Source organism: Drosophila subobscura, chromosome J, assembly GCF_008121235.1.
Source record: "Drosophila subobscura isolate 14011-0131.10 chromosome J, UCBerk_Dsub_1.0, whole genome shotgun sequence".
NCBI classification, from domain to species: Eukaryota; Metazoa; Arthropoda; class Insecta; order Diptera; family Drosophilidae; genus Drosophila; species Drosophila subobscura.
The window spans coordinates 15716391-15739364 of record NC_048532.1 but is presented as its reverse complement, the minus strand read 5'-3'; the positions used below and the strand labels follow the sequence as shown (position 1 = coordinate 15739364).

At 49.7% G+C, this 22974-nt stretch overlaps 6 protein-coding genes across 8 annotated transcripts; 5 read left to right on the top strand and 1 right to left on the bottom strand.

Annotated features, from left to right (window-relative positions):
* The first annotated feature begins 26 nt into the window (after positions 1–26).
* Positions 27–1828, top strand: LOC117893545 (gustatory receptor for sugar taste 61a). The gene is made up of 8 exons (XM_034800196.1): positions 27–246; positions 305–496; positions 551–745; positions 796–959; positions 1027–1149; positions 1208–1362; positions 1425–1677; positions 1739–1828. Exons 1-8 carry the CDS (start codon positions 57–59, stop codon positions 1826–1828), a joined length of 1362 nt encoding a protein of 453 aa, XP_034656087.1. The 5' UTR covers positions 27–56.
* Positions 1829–2575: 747 nt separating this feature from the next.
* On the top strand, positions 2576–9439 carry LOC117894180 (centrosomal protein cep290). Its single transcript, XM_034801086.1, has 13 exons — positions 2576–3015; positions 3079–3252; positions 3314–3718; positions 3771–4357; positions 4415–4653; positions 4709–5791; positions 5852–6005; positions 6066–6776; positions 6843–7496; positions 7551–7683; positions 7745–8742; positions 8814–9150; positions 9216–9439. Exons 1-13 carry the CDS (start codon positions 2707–2709, stop codon positions 9405–9407), a joined length of 5976 nt encoding a protein of 1991 aa, XP_034656977.1. The 5' UTR covers positions 2576–2706; the 3' UTR covers positions 9408–9439.
* Positions 9440–9768: 329 nt separating this feature from the next.
* Positions 9769–10739, top strand: LOC117894199 (enoyl-CoA delta isomerase 2, mitochondrial-like). Its single transcript, XM_034801114.1, has 2 exons — positions 9769–10217; positions 10280–10739. Exons 1-2 carry the CDS (start codon positions 9825–9827, stop codon positions 10667–10669), a joined length of 783 nt encoding a protein of 260 aa, XP_034657005.1. The 5' UTR covers positions 9769–9824; the 3' UTR covers positions 10670–10739.
* Positions 10740–11047: 308 nt separating this feature from the next.
* LOC117894198 (enoyl-CoA delta isomerase 2, mitochondrial-like) lies at positions 11048–12078 on the top strand. The gene is made up of 2 exons (XM_034801113.1): positions 11048–11536; positions 11598–12078. The coding sequence occupies exons 1-2, from the start codon at positions 11141–11143 to the stop codon at positions 11985–11987; spliced, it is 786 nt and encodes a 261-aa protein (XP_034657004.1). The 5' UTR covers positions 11048–11140; the 3' UTR covers positions 11988–12078.
* A 50-nt stretch (positions 12079–12128) lies between these two features.
* On the bottom strand, positions 12129–16695 carry LOC117894189. The gene is made up of 7 exons (XM_034801103.1): positions 15519–16695; positions 14333–14912; positions 14153–14267; positions 13408–13633; positions 13169–13346; positions 12969–13105; positions 12129–12905 (listed from the first exon to the last, which is right to left on the bottom strand). Exons 1-7 carry the CDS (start codon positions 15883–15885, stop codon positions 12775–12777), a joined length of 1734 nt encoding a protein of 577 aa, XP_034656994.1. The 5' UTR covers positions 15886–16695; the 3' UTR covers positions 12129–12774.
* On the top strand, positions 14040–22612 carry LOC117894187. Of its 3 annotated transcripts, none has more exons than XM_034801102.1 (7): positions 14040–14113; positions 14168–14287; positions 19477–20023; positions 20084–20282; positions 20782–21135; positions 21194–21397; positions 21456–22612. In XM_034801102.1, the coding sequence occupies exons 3-7, from the start codon at positions 19531–19533 to the stop codon at positions 22051–22053; spliced, it is 1848 nt and encodes a 615-aa protein (XP_034656993.1). In that variant the 5' UTR covers positions 14040–14113; positions 14168–14287; positions 19477–19530; the 3' UTR covers positions 22054–22612. The 3 variants fall into 3 exon arrangements, with proteins under 3 accessions (XP_034656993.1, XP_034656991.1, XP_034656992.1); XM_034801100.1 differs by having other exon boundaries at positions 20461–21135; XM_034801101.1 differs by lacking the exons at positions 14040–14113; positions 14168–14287 and adding an exon at positions 17450–17877 and having other exon boundaries at positions 20461–21135.
* Positions 22613–22974: the final 362 nt, after the last annotated feature.

The following is a 22974-nucleotide window of genomic DNA, read 5'->3' as shown; positions in this document are numbered from 1 at the left end:
CTTTAGTCTTGGGGTAGCATGTCCGCATCTGGGAGCTGTATCCGTAAACAATAATTATGAGACACAGCTCTTGGATTAGCTGCTGTTCAGACTTGAGCAAGATGTCAGCGGCAGCGGTTGGCATCCTGAAGCGCCTAAAGGTGCGACGGCAAAAGCAACGCACTGTCCTGGCCATGAGATGGCGCTGTGCCAAAGGAGGCATAGAATTCAAGGAGTTGGATACCTTCTATCGAGCAATCAGGCCATGTAAGTAATGCAGTCCTTCTGCACTGTCAGTGGTCTTTATTTCTTTATCTGTTTATAGATCTCTGTGTTGCCCAAGTGTTTGGCATCATGCCCCTTTCGAATGTTCTCAGTCGGGATCCACAGGATGTAAAGTTCCGCCTGCGAAGCATTGGAATGTGCTTCACCGGATTGTTCTTGCTGCTGGGAGGCATCAAAACACTAATGGAGGCAAACATTCTGTTTAAAACGGGTCTGAATGCCAAGAATATGAGTAAGCCAGTGGAAATCCTCACCATAAATTCTCTTATTGTGTGTTCCGTTGCAGTGAATTTGGTTTTCTTGATTGTGGGCATCGTCAACTGGTTGAACTTTATTGGCTTTGCTCGCTCCTGGTCCAAGCTCATTCTGCCCTGGAGTTCTTTGGACATTCTGATGCAGTTTCCTCCCTATGCTCCGTGCAAGCACAGCCTTCGATCCAAGCTACGCCTCATTGGCTGTGTCGTGGGTTCCATGGCAGTGGGTGAGTTCTGCTCTAGTTCATACCTCATTCATTATGCCTTTCCTTTCCAGCGGATCACGTGCTGTACTATGCCTCTGGTTACTACAGCTACATGCACATTTTTCACTGTCAAACGAATCACTCGCGTGTGTCGTTTGGCTCCTATGTGGAGAAGGAATTCTCTGACATCTTTGAGCTGCTGCCACACAACATGTTCTCTATTTTCTATGGCTTTGTACGTGCTTTTCTTTTGATAATATTAATTGTTTTCTCTATTAATTGTTGTCTTTCTTCAATGACAGTGGCTAAATGTAGCCTTTACTTTTCTGTGGAACTTTATGGACATTTTCATTGTGCTAACGAGCATTGGTCTGGCGCAGCGGTTTCAGCAGTTTGCAGATCGGATTTCGGCATTAACAGATCGTGTAAGATAATCGAGTATACTTTTTCCCGCATCTTTTTTTATGTAGCTTGGGATTTCAGCAAGTTCCGGATGCTTTGTGGTACGATATACGCCGAGATCACATACGTCTCTGTGAGCTGGCAAGTCTCGTGGATGCCAGAATGTCCAGCATTGTGTTTGTGTCCTGTGCAAACAATGTCTATGTCATTTGCAATCAAGCACTGGCCATCTTCACGTGAGTCTTACTGTTAACACTTAGAGTTTATACCCTTCTTGATCTCCTTTTTGATGCTGCAGCAAGCTCCGTCATCCCATTAATTATGTGTACTTCTGGTACTCGCTGCTCTTCCTGCTGGCACGCACTAGCCTTGTCTTTATGTCCGCCTCCAAGATACACGATGCCTCGCTGCTGCCACTTCGCACGCTGTATCTGGTGCCCAGCACTCATTGGACACAGGAGGTGCAGCGGTTTGTCAGTCAATTAACCGCAGAGTTCGTTGGACTCTCGGGCTATCGCTTGTTCTACCTCACACGCAAGAGTCTCTTTGGGGTATGTTTTGGGCATGATTGCTTGACAATTCCATTTAATTGTGACCATAACTTCTCTCCAGATGATGGCCACACTCGTTACCTACGAGTTAATGCTGCTCCAAATGGATGCCAAGAACCAAAGGGCTGGTGACCCTAATTTGTGTGCCTGAAAAATAGAATTTCAATTATTTTAGTGCAACAGGAAGGGCATTTCGGGACTGGGGGTTTCATTCAGTTTAAATAAAGAGCCAAAACTGGTAATTGGCCATTTGAAATATCATTTCAATTATTCGGGCGCTGCGGCTGACAACTGCAGTCGTTCACAGCGAGAATACACGGAGATTCCACAAATGGGAGGGTAACCAAAGTCGTTTGCCATTAGTTTCAATTATTCTTACAAATGTACGTACATTTCTGACAAAAATTGGGAGGCCTGGCAGCCAAGGCCTTCAACGAGCTGTCCAAAAGAGGTGGATGGAGGAGGAGGAGCTGTAGCTGCCAGCAGAAACAGCAAAACTTTGAAATGGCTTTTCAATTTCAGAGCCTGTTCCCCCTTTGTTGTAGTTTGACACTTTGCCAATTAACACTTTCCTGGTTACCGATTGCCATTTTGTTTATGGAGGAGCAGCAATCCACTCCTTCCACGAATCAATGGTGGAAGGAGTACGTGGAGGATCCACACAGAGCGAGCGCATTCGCCTCTTTTGGGCAATTATCCTGTCAGGAAACGTGGACACAGCGCAGCGCAACGCAACGCCACCGAACGCAGGTAGCAAAACAAAATGCCAGCAAAAACAAACGGTGGGTCATTTAACAGGCAGCAGCAGCAGCAGCAGCAACCCCGTTTCCGGAGCAAGGACTAGTGTGAGTCAACCCCCTTTGCGAGCGGCGTTTGTTTTGACTCACCTGTCACCTGGCAACCGAGAAAATTACAAACAAGCAGCAGCGCTTTCGGTAGAGAGCAATAGTAGCCCGTGAAATCAGCGAAAATTGTGAACTTCAGAACGAGAAGAGCGGCCAAAGCGCGAGGCCATGAGCCAGCAGCAGCATGGACATACCGGAGACTGTATCTGTGCGCAAGTTCCGCGACTTTACGGCGCGCCAGAAGCAAGAGCTGTACGAGACGCTGCTAGAGCTGGCCGAGACGCTCGACGAGCTGCCCAGAAAGTCCTTACGCAAGACACTAGAGCTGACGCTGGCCGTGCTGGAGTACAAGGGCGAGCAGGCGGCTCAGGCACAGCGACTGGAACAGGGCGGTGCCACTGGCGGATGCCTCCAGGGCGAGAACGAAAAGCTCAAGCGAATGCTGCAGAGGCTGGAGGATGAACGCGATGGCCTGAAAAATAAGACAAAGGAGGTAAGAATTCAGGCTCAGTCCAAGGATTTTTTGCAAGAAAAGTTTAACCATTTGTCATCGCAGTTGGGGGAGGAGATCAGGCAGCTAGAGCTGCGTCTCAGGGAAGCTGCACAGCATGCGGAGGCCAGCGACAAGGACTCCTCCGATCCGCTTTCCGAGCTGGACAAACAGAGTACGCTGCTGCAGAACATCGACACCAAGAACAAGCACATCAAGCGGCTGCTAAAAGAGATTGAGGTTAGTGGAGTGAAGGGTGAAAAAAACAATCAGTGAATGCTCAAACTCTCGTTCCTTACAGACTCTCCAGAACCAGAATATTAGCCAATCCAAAACGATTGCTGTCCAGGAGCGAGAGCTGCAGAACATTAAGGCCAATCTACTGCAGCTAAGCGAAGACATCACAGAGGTGGAGCAGGAGCGCAAGTCCCTCAAGGAAAAGGAGCAAAAGCAGTGCCTGGAGATCACACGACTCGAGGGCAACGTCACCTTCCTCGAATTGGATCGCGAGAAGCATGAAGTGGAGATGCGTCAGTTCCTGGACAAGTTCGAAAGCAAGTGCCTCAGCTGGAAGAAACTTTTGCAGGAAAAAGATAAAGAGGTGGAGCGGCTGACGAAGCAGCTGGCCACGGGCAGAAACACACTCCTTGCCAGCCCAAAGATCAGCCACAGCAAGCAGGATGAGGAGCAAATGAAGCTGCGAAATGTAAGTACATCGCTTTCTCTTTGCATTTACGATTATATTCTTTGTCCTGTAGATACTCGAGACCCGCGAGAAGCACATTGAAAAGCTAGAAGCAAAGATCAAGTCCATGGCTGAGGAAATGATTAGTTCCACGAAGGTGATGAAGCAGCTTACCGCAGAGCGAGAGCGCTCCCAGAATCCCGAACAGCCGCGTGCCTGCTGCAAGATGATCGAGGAACGCCTCGCTGTAACGCAAGCCCGTAGCCAACAGCTCGCCGAGATGCTAGACGCCTCCGAGCAAGACAATGTGGTGAAGTCCAAGCAGGCAATGCATGCCCTGAGTGCCCTCGAATCGTACAAGCGTGGCGAGGATGGCCTTGTGCCGGCCTTGCGTCGCTGCTCGGGCCTCGAACAGAAACTGGCGGAGCGCGAAAAGCAGCTGCGAACCTATGTCCAAGAGCTCAATTCCCTTAACGAAGTGGTGCAGGAGAACGAACTGTTGCGTCGCAGAATGAAGATCCCCGAGGACGTGGTGATTCTGGCCAAGAATACGCGCTCCAAGCAGCGCAACAAGGACAAGCAGATCGAGAGACTGATGCTGAAGCTGCGCACCTCAGAGGAGCTGCGCCTGCAGCTGAAGCTGGAAAAGAGCGAGCTAAGGTTAGTGCGGAGGTTCGAGTTCTTTGATTATTCCTTCTCACTTGTGTGTCCTTTCAGGCGAAAGCTATTGGAGCTTCATCGCGGCGAGCCACCTGCGCTGGATGATTCCCTGCCACAGCCCAGTGAGGTGGGGGAAGTGCCCTCGAGTACACCCCTGGAGAAATCGCCACGACGCGGACAGGGAGACGGTGCAGCCAGCACGGAGATGCAGAGCAGATACGATGAGGTCTTGGCCGAAAACGAAACGCTGCGCATGGGCATGTACGAGATCCTGGAGAAGCTGCGCGAATATGATGGTAAGAGCTCGGATCTCTGTTTAATTTTCTCCACTTCAATGCGTTTCCTTGGCAGCTACTTCGGAGCACATTACCATCGATTCGGAGCTGCTGCGACGCCTCATTGAAGCTCTGCCCAGTGGCGCATCCACGCCCCAACGTCTCCAGGGTCAGCTTTTGGAGCTAAAGGCACGCGAGGAGGCACTGCGCGAGTTGCTGCTGCAGCAAAATGGCAGCGAATCGGAGACGGGAGAGCTTTCCTCTGTGCAAAGTTTATGCGATGTCCCAGAGATGCCCGAAGAGGAGCATCGGGAGGAGCATGAGCAGGCACTGCCAGCTATCGACACTGCCACGCGTCCCAGCACACCCACAGAAGCAACCATTGGACTAAAACGTCCCATAATCACGGATCACGAAGAGGCTGCTCCCCAGTCAGAGCAGCTGCTGGAACTTTCCCTGCTGCGAAAGCATTACGAAGAGCTGCGCCTCCACATGTCCGCCGATGGCAACCAACTGCTGAACCACAATCAGCAGCTGCATGAGCAACTGCTCAGCTTGGAGCTGCAGCTGGAGAAGAATAGCAGTTCCTATGGTTATATGCGACAGGAATATGATCAATTACTCACCGAATCCCGGAGGCAAGAGCTGCGCTTCATTGAAGATAAGTCCAAGCTGCTGCGGCAACTGGAGCAAGCACAGGCCGAATTATCCGCCTCACGGGCTGAGTTAGATGATGTGCATCGCCGGCACTTGTACACAGCCGAGGAGCACCAGCAGCTGGAGCAACGGAATGCCATTTTGTGCATGCAGCTGGGCCAGGCCACGGAGCAGCTGCTGGGAGAACTGAAGCTGCCAGACATCTGCACAGAGTATGGCATAATTAAAGACAACTATCAACTGGACTACGTGACAGCCAAGGAGTACGAAGAGCAGCGGCAGGAACTGTCCGCCTGGCGCGGCAAGCAAGCGGAACTGCAGCGAGAGACAAAGCAGCTGGAAGGACTCCTGTCCGTGGCCAATGGACAGATACATTCGCAGCAAAAGCTTCTCAATGACATCACCGACAATCACATCAGTCTGCGGCATTTGGTGGCCGATCTGCAGAGCAGCTCCAATGAGAAGCTAATGCTGGCCAAAGTCCAAAGAGATTTAGATAGTGGTAAGTGGGAGGCATTCTCATTATCCTCTTCGAGTTTGTTCTCATCTGTCTCTTCTACAGTCAAAGCAGAGGTCTCCCGCTTGGAGGCAGAGCGTGAGCAAATCCAGCTAAAGGCGGACAGTCTACAATCGCAGCTGGCAGCCACTGAGCGTTCGATGGCGCAGGCACAACAAGACTTCCAGCAAGAGCGCAGCAATAGTGACATCAAACAAAAGTAGAAACCATCAGCATTTTCTTTAGTATGAAATTACAGACTAAACCTTTCTTCTTGCAGATTCCTACAGCATTCGCTGTTTGCACTGAAAGAGAAATATGCCAAATTTACACCATTGATCTTCCTCACCAACTTTGTGTTCGCCTACCATAAGTTCCAGCGTCGTTTGGAGGAGCACCAGCAGCAGCAGAAGGAGGACCACTCGGCCGTTATCCGAGAGGTACTTGAGGCAGTGCAATCGAAGCTAACGCCACACGAGGATAGCTCCCAGCAGCTAATCAAACTTATCAAGTCTGAAACTCAATCGAGACTCCTAGAACAGCGTTGCGAGAGCCTGCAAACGAAGCTGGAGGAGCTGCAGCGGGAACTGTCTGAGCTGAGAGTGCGCCAGGCCACGGATTCGGAGCACTGGCAGACCATACAGGCTCTGTTTGGCGTGCAGGACCCTGGAGAAACGACTCGCTGCGCCACAGTGGATGCTGCAACCAATACGGAGGAGACGGTGCCAGCAGCCAGTACGGAGGCACCTATGCCTCCTGTTCCAGCCATGCGACGAGCAGCACAGCTGATAGACAGGCAATCCTCGCCTATTGGCTCGCCCTGCAGACGCCATCCTCACTCTGACACGTCCACTCAAACGGAGGAGTCTGTGAAGCTGCTGGCGACAGCAGTCCAGACAAATGACATACGCAGCCAGCAGAATCAATCGGTCCAGACAGCAGCGGAGAGTAGGAGGGGCTCTCATGAGGATCTGCAGCAAATGCAAGCGTCGTAAGTAATGGATTATTTTACATTTCTTCCCCATTTACTCACCTTTTCTCCCGTCCTCCCACACAGACTGCTGGAGGCAAACGAACGCTGCGAGCTGCTGCGAAAGCAATTGGAGGCATCTCGGGCGGAGAGCCGCGAGTCCGAGAGTCCTCACAGCGGTGTGGTGGAGAAGACCATACTTTCCTTCCACACTCTCCTCATGGAAAAGGATCAGTCCATTCAGAAGTGCCAGAATCTACTACAGACAGAGCGAGAACAGAGCCAGCAGCTGGTCAGCAAGCAGACAGCCGAAATCGAATCCCTCAAGGCCACAGTCAACAATCTGAACTTCAACATTAAGACAAAAGACGTAGAGATCCAGGAGCTGCGATCCAAGCTGGAGCAGAGCACCAGCCAATCGGTGGCGGTAGCAGCAGCTTCCGTGCAGAGTGCAGAGCCTTCCATCCATGACCTTACGGACGAGAAAATCGAAGAAATGTTCGAGCACAGCAGCTCTCCAGAGAGGGCAGTGGAGGAGGAAGTCATCGACGAAGAAGACGACGTGGAGGTAGTGGAAGTACTGGACGACGAGCCAGAAGAAGAGCAGGAGAAGCAGGACACTGAGGAGCTCAAGGAACTGCCGACTCTACACAAGCAGATCAAGGAGCTAAAGGACAAGCTTGAATACATCCAAAATAGCCTGAAAACAAAAGAAGAGGAAGTGGAAATATTAAAGGAGAAGTGAGTAATGGCCGAGGGGATCAATCAGATATTAAACCTCATCCTTTTTTCCAGATTAAAACATTGCCAGGAACGCGAAAAGTCCGTGGAGGCTCAGCCAAGTCCAGAAATTGATCAGCTACGCGGCTTTCTGGAGGAGAAGGATAAGCATATAAAAGATTTAATGGATACACTGAAAAACTTCCATGTATGTAACTTGCTAGCATCGAATCCTGCAGAGCAATGTAAAGTCTCTTTCCATCCCACAGGATGATCAGCAAAGGTACATCAATGACACTTCCAACTACTCGGAGGAGCAGATTGGCAAGCTGGCCGCTGACCTCAATCGGACAGAGGCCACCAACAAGATCTACCACACGCAAATGGAGGCCCTGCGCCGACAGCTGACGAATGTCACACAGCGCGAGAAGCAGGCCCGAGAACTTACCCAGTCGCTGCGCCAACAACTGCTCAAGCGGCCCGTGGTCTCCATTAAAACGGAGCTTAATGCTCGAGTGAAGAACGAGAACCAGCAGAAGCGCATCCAGCAGCTGGAGACGGAGCTAGAAGAAACTCGCGAGCAACTGCAGCGCCAGCAAAGGATGCTGGAAGCAAAGCGCAATCGGACCGCCAACGAGGTGGGTCTCTGGGAGAAGCAAAAGCGCTGGCAGCAGCAGGCCGACAAGTACAAGGCCAAGCTGGACGAAACGGAGATGGCGCTGGACAAGACGCGGGCCCTGCTGCAGGCGGCACGCACCACGATTGCCAGGCTGGAGAAGGATAAGCATCTGCTGGAGACCAAAGTGGCCCGCGGAGTACCAGCCACTGCTGCGAATAATCCCCTCAAGTGCTGCCGCACTCCTTCGTGTCCCAATCTGCAGCACGTGGGCGTGAACAAGTTCTCCTGTTCTCCGTCGGAGAGTCCCGAGACATACACGGGACCCAGCAGCGAGTGCAGTTCCCCAGCGCATCATCCGCAGCCGAGGGATAACCATGACTTCTACGATAGAAGCCAGTTGGAGCTTATCGAGGCCTTGAAGAACCGCATTGAGCTGCAGCAGCGCAAGATTATTGCCATGGAGCTGGAGGGGCGGGGCAGCAACGCCCTCACCACCGAACTGGAGAAACTTCAAGAGCGCCTCCAGAGCGTGGAGGCTCAGAACATACGGATGGAGGCAAGGAATCTCCAACTTCAGCTGGAATCGGATGTTCTTCGGCAGAACGACAGCAGCGATAGACTGCAGAAGCGCATCAAGCACTTGGAGGAGTAAGTACAGCCTGAAAAGAGTCCAAGGGAGGGTATCACTAATCGCGAATCTTTTATGTATCCTTTTTCAGTTACATTATCGCGCTCAAGGAAGAAATGGCACGGAATGAGTCACGTCGGGAGCTATGCAAGTGCAGCGGCCTCAAGTTGAACACCCAACAGGGCCAGTCGGCAGAGCACACGATTCTCTCGCTGCGCAATCTGGTGGAGAAGCTGCGATCTGAGAACAAGTTTCTCAAAGACGGGAGACGTTCGACCGAGTCACGCAGCTCAACAGACTCCTCGGCCCCATCACCAGATGTGGCGCAGTTGCAGCAGCAGCATGCAGCGTCCCTGCAGAAGATTTCCAGTCTTCAGCAAGAGCTCCAAAAGCGGACCAAGTGCAGCCAATGCGGCGGACGCAGCAAGGTTAGTCGAAAATACTATACCGTGTACGTTTTTGTTTATAATTAGCGGTTTTCAAACCTTTTAAGGACGTCACCAACGCGGAACTTAAATTCATCAAGGAACAACTCTTGAAGAAGACGCAGCTGCTGCAAAAGGCCAAAATTCTGCTTACGCGCGCCGCCGCCAAAGAGAAGGTGCTGCGGGAACAGCTCGCACAGTGGAAGCGCAAATGCTCCGAGCTGGCGAATGTTCCCGTCATCGATGAGATTAGCGAATAATATTGAATTTTGTACATACAGCGCAAAATAAAACATCCAATCTTTTTTTCAAGCTTAGCGGTACTTGCCAGTGTTGCCAGATCAATGCAAGGCGATTCATTCTGTCAGAGATGCGATGTGGTGACAACAGTGACGTGACTGTGAAGCAAATCTAAGCTACCCCCATATTAAACTCCAGCAGGTTTCTGTACCCATCTTCTCTTGTCCGTGACTTGTGACCATAAAAATAATTGGAAGTGAAAAAATCGACATCTCTTTGGCGCCTTATTTATTTTTAGACCGAATGGAATTGTTTTTGTAGTTTAATAAGATAACGGAGGCTTAAACAAACAACAGTAAACATGAGATAACACAGCATTAATCTGACTTTGTCAGTCACTTGAACGAGAGCACTGCCATACACAGAACACCACAGAGATGAACTACCAAGGATACCGAGAGCTGCTCGTGGAGAAGCAGGACAAAATTCTGATAGTCAAGTTCAACAATCCCAAAAAGAAGAATTGCCTGAGTCCCGTGGCCTACAAGGAGCTGGCCCGCGTCCTGGGCGAAGTAAACAATGATGCCGATGTGACAATAGTTGTGTTGACCGGGGTGGGCGACTTCTTCACGGCTGGGAAAGATTTATCAGAAAGTGGCAAAGCCGACAATCTCACCGAATATCTCGTAAAGTCAAATGTCACTTTCAAATTCATGGTGAAGAGCTTTGTAAACTGCAAGAAGATCGTTTTCGCTCTGGTTAATGGCCCGGCAATTGGCATCGGCGCCACCGTTGTGGGGCTCAGCGATGTCGCTTGGTGTGCCGAAGAGGTAAGTCTGAACTTGACCCGTTAATCTTAGCTCGATCTTGAACCTATTTCTGTTCATTTCAGGCATACTTTCTCACACCCTTCAGCAAGCTGGGCCTCGTACCAGAAGGAGGCTCTTCCTATATGCTGCCCAGGATTCTTGGTCGTTCTAAGGCCTCGGAAATGCTACTCCTCAACGAGAAGCTATCGTCCGCCGAGGCGTACAGTTTTAACTTTGTGTCGCGAGTCTACAAGACCGAGGAGCTGGACTCCGTGGTCTGGCCAAAGCTGCGTGAGTTTTCCACTTTGCCACCGATTTCTCTGAAGGAGGGAAAACGTTTGGTCAGAGAGGGCTTCCTGGAGAACCTCGTGAAAGCTCATGAGGCTGAGTGCAAGGAGCTAATCAATCGTTTTCATGCAGAGGAGTTCTTACAGGTCATAAGGAATTTTGGAAAACGCAAGTCAAAACTCTAAACAATTTGGTTTTCTTATAAGTTTAATGATTTTATTGCAAAAGTAATAAGACCACCCTCCACAATTTCTAATGTCTTGCGGTACTCTTGTGCTGCCAGACCGATATAAAAAGATCACGTATCTGTGATTTCGAAACAAAGTGTCATATATTACTGGAACTCTACGTAAATGATTAATATTTGGGTGCTAACTTACGTTGCAAAAGAAACCAGCCACTGGCTTGGCTACTGGAATTTCTTATAGGAAAGGCCAAGTACCGGGCAGTTCCTGTTTGTGTTTACATTTTCCTTCAGCCGTGAACAGTGACTTTAAAAATACCTAAGAACGATACTATCGTTCATCTCTATAATCTAAACAATACACACGCACACTCGCACAATAGGGTAATCCGATGGCCGTAACAACAATAAGCTTAATTGGACTTTATCAGCCACTTGGTCGCAATAAATGCGATTCTTAGCTCAAAGATAGATGGCAGCATACCAAGGGTACCAGGAGCTGCTCGTGCAGAAGCAGGAGAAGCTTCTGCTTGTGAAATTCAACAATCCCAAAAAGAAGAACTGCCTAAATCGTGTGGCATACCAGGAACTGGCCCGCGTGCTGGGTGAAGTGAACGATGATGGGGACGTGACCATAGTTGTGTTTACCGGCGTGGGCGACTTCTTCACGGCCGGAAATAACTTATCTCCAAGTGGCCAAACGGACGACATCCAAGCTTATCTCGTAGAGTCCAATAAGATTTTCAAAGATATGGTGCTGGGTTTTATAAACTGCAACAAGATTGTGATTAGCCTGGTCAATGGTCCTGCGATTGGCATCGGTGCCACCATTGTGGGCCTCAGCGATGTCGCGTGGTGTGCAGAGGAGGTAAATCGGATCTTTACACTTCCATAACCGTTGCTAAACAGCCAACTCTTATCCATTTCAGGCATATTTTTACGCTCCATTCACGAAGCTGGGCCTCGTACCAGAAGGAGGCTCTTCCTATATGCTGCCCAGGATTCTTGGTCGTTCTAAGGCCTCGGAAATGCTACTCCTCAACGAGAAGCTATCGTCTGCCGAGGCGTACAGTTTTAACTTTGTGTCGCGAGTCTACAAGACCGAGGAGCTGGACTCCGTGGTCTGGCCAAAGCTGCGGGAGTTTTCCACCTTGCCACCGATTTCTTTGAAGGAGGGAAAAAGTTTGATCAGAGAGGGCTTCCTGGCGAGCCTGCTGAAGGCAAACGATGCTGAGTGCACGGAGCTCATTAATCGTTTCCAGGGAGACGAGTTCATTCAGGCCATAATGGACTTTGCCACCCGCAAATCAAAGTTGTAAATTTTGCTTACATATTTTTCCTTGTAAAAAACAGCTGTTTTGATTTCCTACCGATGGGTTGAATAAGAATGCACTTTAATCGATAGATCGATATTTTATGGTGTAATCAAATTCAAAATTCAAATAAGTTACAGCTCTGAATTCACTTTGCACTCATTATAGTTCACTTTATTATTGCGTACATACGAGTATTCATTTATTAACATATCATTTAGTCGATCGCTTGCTTGTATGTGTATGTTGTTGTCGTGTGTGAGTGTATGTATATAATATGTATTGCACTTTATAGTTAGTTCAACATTGAATAGTCCCCGTAGGAGTTCTTCTGCTTATCAAATCCCAGCTGATGCCGATGCTGAGGCTGCTGCTCCTCTGGTGACTTAGACATAATGCTTTACATTCCTGTATCAACTAGATCTAGGCCAGACCAGACCGTACTGGTGTCGTTCTGCTAGGGAAATTCGTTGGCCTCTGCGTACCTCTTGTACCACCTTACCTTACACTAAGCTTAATCCTAGGCGTGCTCCTGCTCATGTACAAATTGATGATAGACGTAGAAACATATCTATAATAGCCAGCAAACACGACGATCGCGTTGGAGTTGAACTTAGGCTGCGTTTTCTTTACTTTTCTTATTCATTTTTGTTATTTTTTTTTAGTTATTTCTAATAACTCTCCTGTGCCGTGCCCCCGGGGCTTCAATCAAATTCAAAATCTTTACAATTACTCAACAAAAAGTGTGTGTGTCGCTCCCACTCGCTTATCCTAACAAAAAGAACTGGGAACCTTACCTAAACTCTGCCCTAAATCTACTCGCGGCCAGCAGAATGAGCATTAGGAAGTGCAGTGCCAGCAGATGCTGCCACGTGGCCTGCACAGCTCCTGCCCCGCCATGGTGCAGCTCCGCAAAGCTTTCGCCTGCAAAGAAGTAATGAAAGGAATTAGTTTTATGGAATCCACACTCCAGCATGGGGGATTTACCATTCAGAATGTGCACCACAATGGTAAAGTTTTGGAACTCGCTGATCGAGCAGGTGTAATTCCCCGAATCGGTTTTGCTGATCTTCGCTATGGAGAGGGTAGAGTTGGCGCCATCCTCCATCAGTTCGGTTTTGACGCTGCAATCGAGGATTATTCTTAGCTGAGAGTACTCGCCATCCCCTCTATGCCCTTCCACTCACCTCACGCCACCGCGTGTCACGTCGTAGTTGAGGACATCGTCGATGTGCTTCCAGTACACCACGGAGCTGCTCATGGCCACGTTGCGCACCACACAGGACAGCTGGAGCGTGGAGTCAATCTCGTAGTACTTCTCCTGCAGCGGATCCCCCACCTCGTCCACTATCATCACTTTGGGAGCTGTGCCAAAGAAATTCAATGACTTCCCTCGCAATTTATCTATCGCCTGATGGCTACTTACCATTCACATGCAAGTTAATTTGTATGAGGCGGGGCGGATGTGTCGAGATCTGGCACTCGTAGATGGCCTCGTCATCCTTCTTCACATTTGTTATCTTCAGTCGCCAGTTGTTGGGATATTGGAACTCCATTTTGTAGCGTTTATCACCCGTGTATGTGTGCATGCCCACTGTCAGCAGATCCAGGGCGTTTTCCTCGTCCTGCGTATTATGTCGCACCCAAGAGACCTAAATGATGTAGAGTGGGTGGAATATTTTGGTAGCTCCTCTTTGGTAGTTTTCAAATTTTCAAATAATGATAGCTAGTCGGTGTAATGCCAGCGATGTAAGTAATCGATGCTCTTTTTGTATGGATTGTGTCATCACTCTTGCCTGTTTCATGCACCTCTTTTGTTTTAGCTTGAACCTTGTTTTGTAAACAATCCAATTAAAGGAAATCATGAAAACTAGCCACTCTTGTGGAGAAATGATTAATGAATCGAATAAAAATATAAGCTTAGCGCTGAGAATTCTAAATAGCTGGTAATATTAAGCAGAATATCAAAATCGAGGTATATGACCTAGCCTTTACGGTATATTTAGAAAATTAGAAGGTATATTTAGGTATATTTTTGAGGGTCACATTTCTTATCGATAAATCCGCGGGAAAACTACACGAGTGTTTCAAGCTGAGCTCTAAAATTGCGAATAATAATGCAAATAATGCAGGTAAACACTTTACAACATGACCCTGCCAGTTGCACTTACAGTCTTATCCTGCAGCAGCGAAATCCTGCAGTTCAAGTGGATGGTGGACCCCGCTTGCACGGTCAAATTTGTGGCCTGGCCCAGCCGCTGTGCGTCCTCGAAGTGCGGCCCGTATCTGTGAGGCGAGACCGACAGGTGCGTGTTAAAGCATAAAATAGAGACTCCACACTCCCAAGTTACCTCTGATCGTGATGGTGGTGCTTGTTGGCTGCCGAGAACGTGTCAAAGATGTAGTTGAGCATGGGCGCATCCGTTTTCTGGCCCTTGGGCAGCGAGTGCTTGCTGTTACCGTCCACCCTCACCGCCGAAGTGCGAACGTTGTTGGTTCGGTTCCTCGCGGGTTCTGTGGGTGTCGCAGTGCTCGCATTGCCGCCAACTGTCGCCGCAGTGGCCGGCATTAAGGCATTTATCTTTTGGCTACCAATCTGCTGGAATGTCATATCGTCCCTGCCGAGTGAGTTCTTTCGACTGGGTGCCTCGGAGAGCGGACCCTTGGCCGTTGCTGTGGCGCCTGTTCCGTCCGCCTGCAGCGACAGTGACTCCATATCCTGGGAGCGCCCCAGCAGTCGCTGCTCGATGATCGTTGTGGCTGTCTGTGAGCTGGGGGCCAACGTCGATGTCTGGCCCACATCTATGACGTAATCGGGCTCCACATCGACATTGCCATCGGCCTCAGAGGCCAGGCTGGTCCCAGCAGCACCGCCAGCGGCAACGGCAGCGGCGGCAGCGGCAGCATAGGAGTTATCGATTTCATTCGAATCTGCTGCCAACGAAGAGAGAGGAAAGGGAGAGTTAAGAATTGATGACATGGCCACCCACAACACAACCTCTGTGGGGGCGCTGAAAGGGTGTGAGTCTGAATGTGTTTCGTTGAGTGTCTGTCTGAAGGGTCTATGCTAATTTCTTGTTTCCCCACAAAATATTGTATGTAGGGAGTGGCCAGGCAACGGGTTGAATGTGTCTAATAAATATGGAGAATCTGGGCATCAGGAAACCTATTTTTGGAAGCAAAACCAATTCCACTTAGTGGAGATAATCATGGGAGATAAACAGGGAACATTATCCACATTGCAGTTGGAATAAAATGAGCTTTAATGGTTGATTTATTGTATGGACTCATAGGCTCATTTTTCACTTTGTATTTTTCTGATTTTGTGAATTAATTGATCGCTTTTGCTGGCCCAGTTTTAGTTCGTTTGTTTTGTTCTTGTTTTATAATGTTTATAATTGTTTCCAAGTATGCAAAGAGTGAAAAGTCTTTGAAGCCTTTCATTGAAAAGCAATTATATAATATGTAATAATGGGCACCGCCCCCTTGTTGGGGGGCTGACTGATTTCCAAGTAATAATTTTGCAATTTTCCCTACCGTAACTATCCCGCCATGTGGTCAACAGCAAGTGGTCCGCCGAGGGCGTGGCAGTGGTGCCTCCTCCTTCCCCTGCTGCTGCTGCTGCTGCGGGTGTGGTTCTCGCGGGCAGCTCGTCCAGCTGCTCGACATAGCCATAGGAATCCACTCCCTTGATGCGATTGACGCTACCGCTGGCCCTGCCACTGCCCATGATCGTTGTGGTTAGGATGAACAGCCTGATCAGATTTCGCACGGAGCATTCAATTGGTCGCGAGGACACAGAGATCGAGTGGCTGGCTGATGCTACTCCTGTGGTTGTTGTTCCTTTGGCTTGCTTCGATTTTGTTCTCGGAGGCGCTTTTTTCGTTGGTTCATTCAAACGCATTTTGCAATCTGTAATCCCCGTTTGGAATCGGCACTAACTAACGCACATTTGGCCAACTGCATTGGAGGACTGGGGAGTTTCACGCTGCTCTGCCGCTCTGGGGGGTCTGCCACTCGACCTACTGGGGGTCACCTACTGCTCATCTGCCTCACAATTCGGGGCTCTCACGCACTTTTGCCATTTGTTTGTTGGGTCGGAATCACGTAAATATCGTAACTTGATAAATTCACTTAGGAGGACACAGGAGCAACTTCTCTCTGGAAACTTTTCTCCCCTTTTGCTTATTGATTAGCCGATTAAGTTAATATATGCTTAATACATGCTCTAGGAACGATCGTTAACTAAATGTAGTCATCGGTTTTTTTCGATTTCCACTTGCCGGAACACGGAGAACACTTTCCGGTATTCGATTTGGGTTTAGACTTCCCTTTTGGGGACACACACGACGCGGCTGTTGTATGGATCAAGGAAGCGCCACTCAATTGTCAGGGAATGCATTGAGCACGAGACTCAATCACTGGCGGTGCACGGCCTTTTGGCTTTGCCTCATCTCATGCATTCTTCATCTAAAGCCCAAAGTCCCATGCCATGCTGCTTACTGCTCATGTTGCATGCCACACAGCGACAAGGCGCGACGAGACAAGACCGAAAACTCTGTCGTTGTACACGCACGGTATATGGGAACGTAACGATTCGCTTCGAACAACTGCATCACGTATATCCGCCAGTGGGGATTGGGATTCCTCGGTACATCCGGCACGCACGGAGCAACGTCAGCACGCCGTTACACTTCGCCTATGAATGGTCCGTCGTTGTCGGATTTGAGGCAGGAATTCTTGTCAAATTGTTGTTGATGTCCACGAGACACAGAGTCCCCGAGTCCCTTTGACTTCGTGTCGTTCCTTACTTGGCCACCAAAGAGCTTCTGCTCTGCTCTCTATTCACCATTCATGACTTTGCGCATGTCCTGCTTTCGTTCAGTTTTTCTCCTGTTTTTTGGTTACAGTTTCGGAGTGGAGAAACTTCTTCCCCTTTTTGCTTGTGGGGAATAGTAGTCCGAAATGCAAATAGATTTAGGCAAGCAGTTATCTCAAGCAGTGTATAAGTATGGGATGAAAGCAGTGTAAGCAGATAATTTTATAGCAAAACCAAGCTGTGATAATCGTTGAAAGCAGTGCACCTCTTGAATGCTGTATAGCGTAGAACAGATGGACTGAAAGTATAACAAGTCAAACATTGAAACTGTTCGAAAGTATAAGAGCAGTTACCTGCGCATTATACAACTGTCATACGGATGCCATAAACACTCTCGAAGTACAAACCATTTCACAACAGGAGGCGCCAGTTATGCCAGTCCACAGAGAAACCTCCCCATAGAGCAATCAACCCCCCAGGACCTGCAGCCACTGGTAGAGCGGAACAAAGTCCACTGTAGCGGATTCCCACTGCCAATTTCGACCAGTTTGCAGCCTCAGATTTATGGGAATCGAGAGGCGATATCATGAGGGATGATTGCTCGGTCGCTCGGTCGGGTCGGTCCATGGTGTTGTGGCAGCGTCTTATCAGACGCGCGTGGAGGTTGCTCCAGTCCTGCCACAATCGAGAAAAACGGCGAAAAACGCTTCAGGAGTGAAAATTAAATATCAACCTCAGATTCGGAAATTGAAGTGTCCCACGCAGTAGGCAAGGAAATGGCAGCCACCCATGAAGACATAAAGCACTCCAGAGGCTGACCATTGGGTGGAGAGTACAGGTGAAAAGTTGCAAAAATATACATACATATGTGCAGATGCTGCCAGTATACATACAGACGCGAAGCCAAAAAGTCACACAGTGCTTTTAGGTCACACAAAAGGCTCTACATCTACATCCTCGCATCGACAGCAAATACAAGCAGCAGCAGCGGCAGCCTTAGCAGCATCGACATTCAGCAGCAGCAGCAGCACAGCCAGCAGCAGCCCGAAGTTATTCAAGGGGAAGCAGAACCAACAAGTAAGACATTGAAACCCGGTGAAGAGAGGTAGAGAGGGGAAAGTCGCATGCCATCGCTGTGAAAATCCTTTGTTAAATGGTTGAAGATTGCAGCTGAAGTGAATATTCCTCTGTTGATGGTTTTTAAGTGCATTTGGAAGTGTCTGAAGTGTAATCTGTTTTGGTAGCATCTTGTTCAAGTGATTTGCTCAGTGAAATATCCTTTGGATATCCCATCCATCCAACCGATTCCCCATTCAATTGCTCTGAACATCCATTCGGAATGTACAGGCAAAAGTGTGAAGTGAAATCTGATCAAATTACTCCGAAAATTCCTCTGTTCATGGTTGAAAAATGAACTCAAAGCAGTGTGAAAGTTTATCCGAAGTCATAGCATATTCTGCAACCGATTCCCTCAGTTAAATCTCATTCGATTCCCCTGAATACGCCTCAAAGGTACCTCCAAAGGCTGTCAGAATCCCTCTAATGATGGCCCATAAGTGCATAGAAAAGTGTTGTAAATATAACTCTAGATGGGCAGCCATCAGTAGAGTATTTCCTTGTCCTCCTCCCATTTCTACCCACAAGTGGCCCCACAATGAGAATACGTTCTAAATTTAAGCAGCAGCAGCAGCGGCAGGCATCAACCTGCGTCTTGGGGCTCACGTGTCAAGCCGCACTCAGGAGACACTGAACAAAACGCGGGCAGGCCCGTCATTGTAAGCCTTGTTATCAGGCACCCAGCCCCAGCCTCTCCTCCTGGGAGCTTGCGTTTTGTTTGGCTTTAATTGCGGCACAGGCCGCGAACGCGTCTCCGTTGGTGGTGGCGCCTCTTGAAGGAGTGTCCGCTATTCTTCAAGTCCCATCCACATCGCATTCAACTGTTGTTGTTGACTGCCGCTGCCTCTGCCTCTTGCCTCTGCCTCTTGCTGCTGCTTCAGCTATTCGCAGCTCAGCTCAGATTCGGGCATTCATTGTGCTCGCTTTTCTTCACAATTTGTAATTGTTCCAGCAGTTGTTTGCATGTAATTCTGCTTAAATGTGCATAAATCTCAGTTGACACCTTATTGGGCAGGCGGACAACAGGTGGAGATGCCTTGAGAGCTGTAAGAGAATGGCAGGGAGAATCCAGCAACAAAATACTTACAGGCCGCCCACAAGTGCTCCCACGCAACGATCCACAGATCCACGATCATTTTTTGCAACAAAATCTTTCATCTGTTGAGTAGAAAATGGCACAAAACGTTAAAGATTCACCTGCTAAGATGTATGATTCAACAAAGTGCGAAATTTCTGTCCTCTCCCCTTTTTGTGGCCATATCTTGGTCAACACCTAAACGATTTCATTCTGATATGAATTTAAGTTAATAAATCTAAAAATTGAATGTCAATCGATGGGAAAGGATAGGCATATATTCGTATGACTATTTCTGGTTAATTCCCAAGACCTCTCTTTGGCCAAGTTCAACCGAAAAGCCCTCAAAGAAACCATTAAATCATCCAAGAGATCTGAGACTTGCTGTTCATGCTGTAAGGCCTCCAATCTGGTGGAGAATATCATTAAGTAGCTGCAATCTTTTCCTATCTCCTTCTGTTTATATCCCCTTTCAATTCTTTTAGAGACCCACGTTAATGAACTGCAGCCGCTGTGAGGTGTAAGGAAGCATCGCTGCAATGCCATCGCGTCGCGCCGGCGGCGGCACAGTCAAGCGGAAGCACTCCCTGGGCAACCTACGCCGCGCACATCCCGCCTCCGGGGCCACATGGAATGTGCAGGTGGTTCGGGGCAAAATGTCCTCCAAGTGCTTGTGGCATGCCTGTCGTGCCCTGATCCTGGGCCTCACGTTGATGCTGCTCGGCGCCGGCATGGCCACCCTCGGCTACTACGCGGATCACCTGTCGATGGGCTCGGAGCTGCGTGGCAATGTGACGGTGCGCGTGAAGAACGACCTGAAGGGCTTCCACCTGAACAACTTTGCGTATGTGGGGCCCATTGTGATGGGCTTCGGGGGCTTCATTGTGGTGGCCTCCTGCGTGATGACCTTCGAGGCACGCGACTCGGCGGCGAAGGTGGTGCCGGCACGCCTGCGTGCGGGTGGAGGAGGCAGCAGCAAGAATCCAACGCGAAGCAATCAGGGATCATCCGCCTCGCAGCGCCGCGGAATGGGTGAGCATTTGGGACACTGCCCAAGGGGAGACTTTTACTCTTCTGTTTGCTCTGCTGCAGGTGCCCAGTACCAGTCGACGCGTTGGGATCAGCATTTCGGTGTGTTCCGCTCATCGCCGGGCGATCCACACCAGCAGCCACAGGCAGCCATACTCGCCGCCACGCATCCGCACCATCAGCAGCATCAGCATCAGCAGCAGCAGCCCTTCGATAGGGAAGCGCTGACCGCAGAGCTGGTGAAGTTCTCCAAGTCCCTCAGGTATTCAAGGTCGAGAGACAGCGCGCTAGAGCCATAAACCATTCATAGGGAGAACTGATCCGAGATCCGGGAACCATTGGCAAATCTAATCCATCCTTCTTCCCATTTCACTCTCTCTCTCTCTCTCTCTCCCCTCTCCCTCTCTCTCTTTGCATCATGCCCCCATCGCCTACGGCAGTCGCCAATCCACACGCTTTTCGCCGCAGTTGCGTCGCCTCACCTGCACTGGATCAGTGCCCGATTTGTCCGCCATCCATGCCGCTGCCTCCACCGCTCACGCTCACGCCCATGATCATGCCAATCTCCTTGAATACAGCTACAACGCTGCCACTAATCACTCCAATTTGCTCTCACTGCACCACCAACTGATGACACTGCCGCTGGACACGTTGCTGCTGCTGCACACGAAACGACATCGGCGCCACAACCACCGCCACTCGCATCATCATCACCATCACCGACAACACGCGAAACCCTCCTGCTCCGCGTCGGCCAGCAGCAGCGTGAGGAGAGTGCGCCAGGGACGTGGCCCGTGGGCAGGGCCAGGGCCAGGGCCAGGCCCATCAGCCGCCGCCGTTGCAGCCAGCTCCTCCTCGTCGACGCGCATCATCAGCAACTCCTCGAGCCTCATCCAACGCGCCACCCGAGAGTGTTCGCTGCTGCAGCCCCCAGCCGCGGGCCGAGTGTACTGGCAGGCCTCCTCCTTTGATGGACACGCCGCGAGTGTCGCCATCTCCAGCGCGGAGAAGCGCAGCGAGCGGAACAAACGCTCGGACACGGCCAAGCGGCATGTCCTCTCCCGACAGCGTCCCATCGAGCAAGAGGAGGGACGCAGTCCCCTAGGCCACAGGCGGTAAGTATTTAACAGCAGGGATTTGGAACTCCTACTGATCCCCGAGTGTTCCTAGCAGCAATTCCACCATGTCGGACTCCTCGTACAGTGGCCGCTGGACGGCACGCTGTGCATCGGTGGCCAGTCGCACCTCCAGCATTGAGTCGCGGCGCGTTCAAGTGGATCTGCACAGCCCGGAGGTGGTTCCCAAGTCGATTTTGCGCTCACCCAAGCGCTACAGCTCCGGGCCCTCGGCCACGCCTTCAGTGGAAAAGGATTTTCGGTGAGCAAAGACACGAACCCATTGAAACTCTGCTCATATTTCCCTTTTCCTCTTGTAGCAGCCAATTGTCTGTGTGCTCGGAGCCACCGCCGCCTGTGCGTCAGCTGTCGGGGCAGTCGAGCATGGAGCCCGCCGTGCCGGAGGAGAGTCTCGAACAGGCCGAGGACAGGTCCTACGATGAGGTGCACGAACACACAAGCAGCCTGCCACCGAAGAAGGTGCGCCCCGACTTTCTGCCACTCTCCCGCAGCGAGCAGGCGGAGAATCAGAGCCAACAGACGGTCAAGGCGATGGCAGCTGCTCCACTGTTTCGCAGCAACAGCTCGCGGCAGTTCTACAGGCCCAAGGGGGCAGGGGCTGGTGAGGGGGAGGACGCTGTCTACCATGCACGCTCCATGGAGCGAGGGTTGGCCAAGGGCACGCACAGTGCCGATGATCAGATGTACGATTCCCTCAAAGTGATCAACGAGCGGCGCTCCACGCTGCTCAAGGCAGACTCGCAGAGTTCCCTGGGTTCCGCGGAGCGCAAGCTGAGCAGTTTCTCCCTGAAGATGCCCGAGATAACAGAGCGCGAGAACTCCATAGATGTGGAGGAGCCACCACCACAGACACCTCCAACCGTAGAGGATGTAGAGCTGGGCAAGATCGATCCCTAGGATGCCGGATCAAACGAGAGGAAGTGTAAACAGCAGCCATCGACAATTACTTTAGACAGAAATTGATGTATATTTGTATTTGTGTGTGTGTGTGTGTCGTTAGAATGTATTTAGATAAGTGTTATCCCACATATCCCACACACTCCCACTCCCACTCCCACTTCAGCAATCGTAGATCGACTGGCAGCAGAAGAATGTCTATTATTACATGCAACAAATGCAAACTACGTAGTCTTCCCATTGTTAGAATGCATCGAGCGAGTTATGCGTACTATTATTACTACTATTAATCAGTTGGATGTTAGTTTTGCCATCGAAACCCAACATAGAACAGCATCTAAAATGTACAATCAGCTTATAGCAAAGACTGATTAGGCAAACAAACACAAGAGACATGCGGCAAACCACACAGCACACTTCATGGAAAAGAAAACAAAAAGCAATCAAAAATATCTGCCAACAGTTGAAGCACTCACTCGCGGCACTTGAATGTTTAATACTTTATCGACTTGTTGTTGCATTACAATTGTACCTAATTATATGTATATGTATATGTTTATATATCTGAATGTTAATTCTTAAGACAACGCGTTTCTTGTTCGATAAGTGTGTGTTTTTTCGAGAAAAAGAACCCACAGAAAAGCATTGCAATTGATGGATTTAGCTGTGACGGCAACCTGTAACCCACAAACAAAAATGTTGCATTTTATAATACTGTTTGTTCATTGCAAGATTAATATCAAGTCAATATAAAAACAATGTGTGTGTCAAAATCAAAGTACATTTAAATTTAGAATTTAAATTTGAAGTCTAGACGGGCTGGCAGCTCTTACAAACACCGATAGGCCAATTATCGAGCTGTAATCGATGTTTGCGCGGAGTTGCCGGACATCTGGAATCCAGGGCTGGGGAGGTTAAAAT

What these genes read in the sequence shown, in the direction of transcription:
- LOC117894189 (XM_034801103.1), bottom strand. Translation starts at nt 15,885, where the DNA reads ATGCGTTTGAATGAACCAACGAAAAAAGCGCCTCCGAGAACAAAATCG. An exon ending in CGCTGCTGCAGGATAAGACT is followed by an intron (nt 13,634 to 14,152) that starts GTAAGTGCAACT and finishes TACATCATTTAG; the next exon opens with GTCTCTTGGGTGCGACATAA. An exon ending in TGTGGTGCACATTCTGAATG is followed by an intron (nt 12,906 to 12,968) that starts GTAAATCCCCCA and finishes ACTTCTTTGCAG; the next exon opens with GCGAAAGCTTTGCGGAGCTG.
- LOC117894198 (XM_034801113.1), top strand. Translation starts at nt 11,141, where the DNA reads ATGGCAGCATACCAAGGGTACCAGGAGCTGCTCGTGCAGAAGCAGGAG. An exon ending in TCGCGTGGTGTGCAGAGGAG is followed by an intron (nt 11,537 to 11,597) that starts GTAAATCGGATC and finishes TATCCATTTCAG; the next exon opens with GCATATTTTTACGCTCCATT.
- LOC117894199 (XM_034801114.1), top strand. Translation starts at nt 9,825, where the DNA reads ATGAACTACCAAGGATACCGAGAGCTGCTCGTGGAGAAGCAGGACAAA. An exon ending in TCGCTTGGTGTGCCGAAGAG is followed by an intron (nt 10,218 to 10,279) that starts GTAAGTCTGAAC and finishes TGTTCATTTCAG; the next exon opens with GCATACTTTCTCACACCCTT.
- LOC117894187 (XM_034801100.1), top strand. Translation starts at nt 19,531, where the DNA reads ATGCCATCGCGTCGCGCCGGCGGCGGCACAGTCAAGCGGAAGCACTCC. An exon ending in AAGTTCTCCAAGTCCCTCAG is followed by an intron (nt 20,283 to 20,460) that starts GTATTCAAGGTC and finishes CGCCTACGGCAG; the next exon opens with TCGCCAATCCACACGCTTTT. An exon ending in AGTCCCCTAGGCCACAGGCG is followed by an intron (nt 21,136 to 21,193) that starts GTAAGTATTTAA and finishes TGTTCCTAGCAG; the next exon opens with CAATTCCACCATGTCGGACT.
- LOC117894180 (XM_034801086.1), top strand. Translation starts at nt 2,707, where the DNA reads ATGGACATACCGGAGACTGTATCTGTGCGCAAGTTCCGCGACTTTACG. An exon ending in TGAAAAATAAGACAAAGGAG is followed by an intron (nt 3,016 to 3,078) that starts GTAAGAATTCAG and finishes TTGTCATCGCAG; the next exon opens with TTGGGGGAGGAGATCAGGCA. An exon ending in CTGGAAAAGAGCGAGCTAAG is followed by an intron (nt 4,358 to 4,414) that starts GTTAGTGCGGAG and finishes GTGTCCTTTCAG; the next exon opens with GCGAAAGCTATTGGAGCTTC.
- LOC117893545 (XM_034800196.1), top strand. Translation starts at nt 57, where the DNA reads ATGAGACACAGCTCTTGGATTAGCTGCTGTTCAGACTTGAGCAAGATG. An exon ending in CTATCGAGCAATCAGGCCAT is followed by an intron (nt 247 to 304) that starts GTAAGTAATGCA and finishes ATCTGTTTATAG; the next exon opens with ATCTCTGTGTTGCCCAAGTG. An exon ending in CACGCAAGAGTCTCTTTGGG is followed by an intron (nt 1,678 to 1,738) that starts GTATGTTTTGGG and finishes ACTTCTCTCCAG; the next exon opens with ATGATGGCCACACTCGTTAC.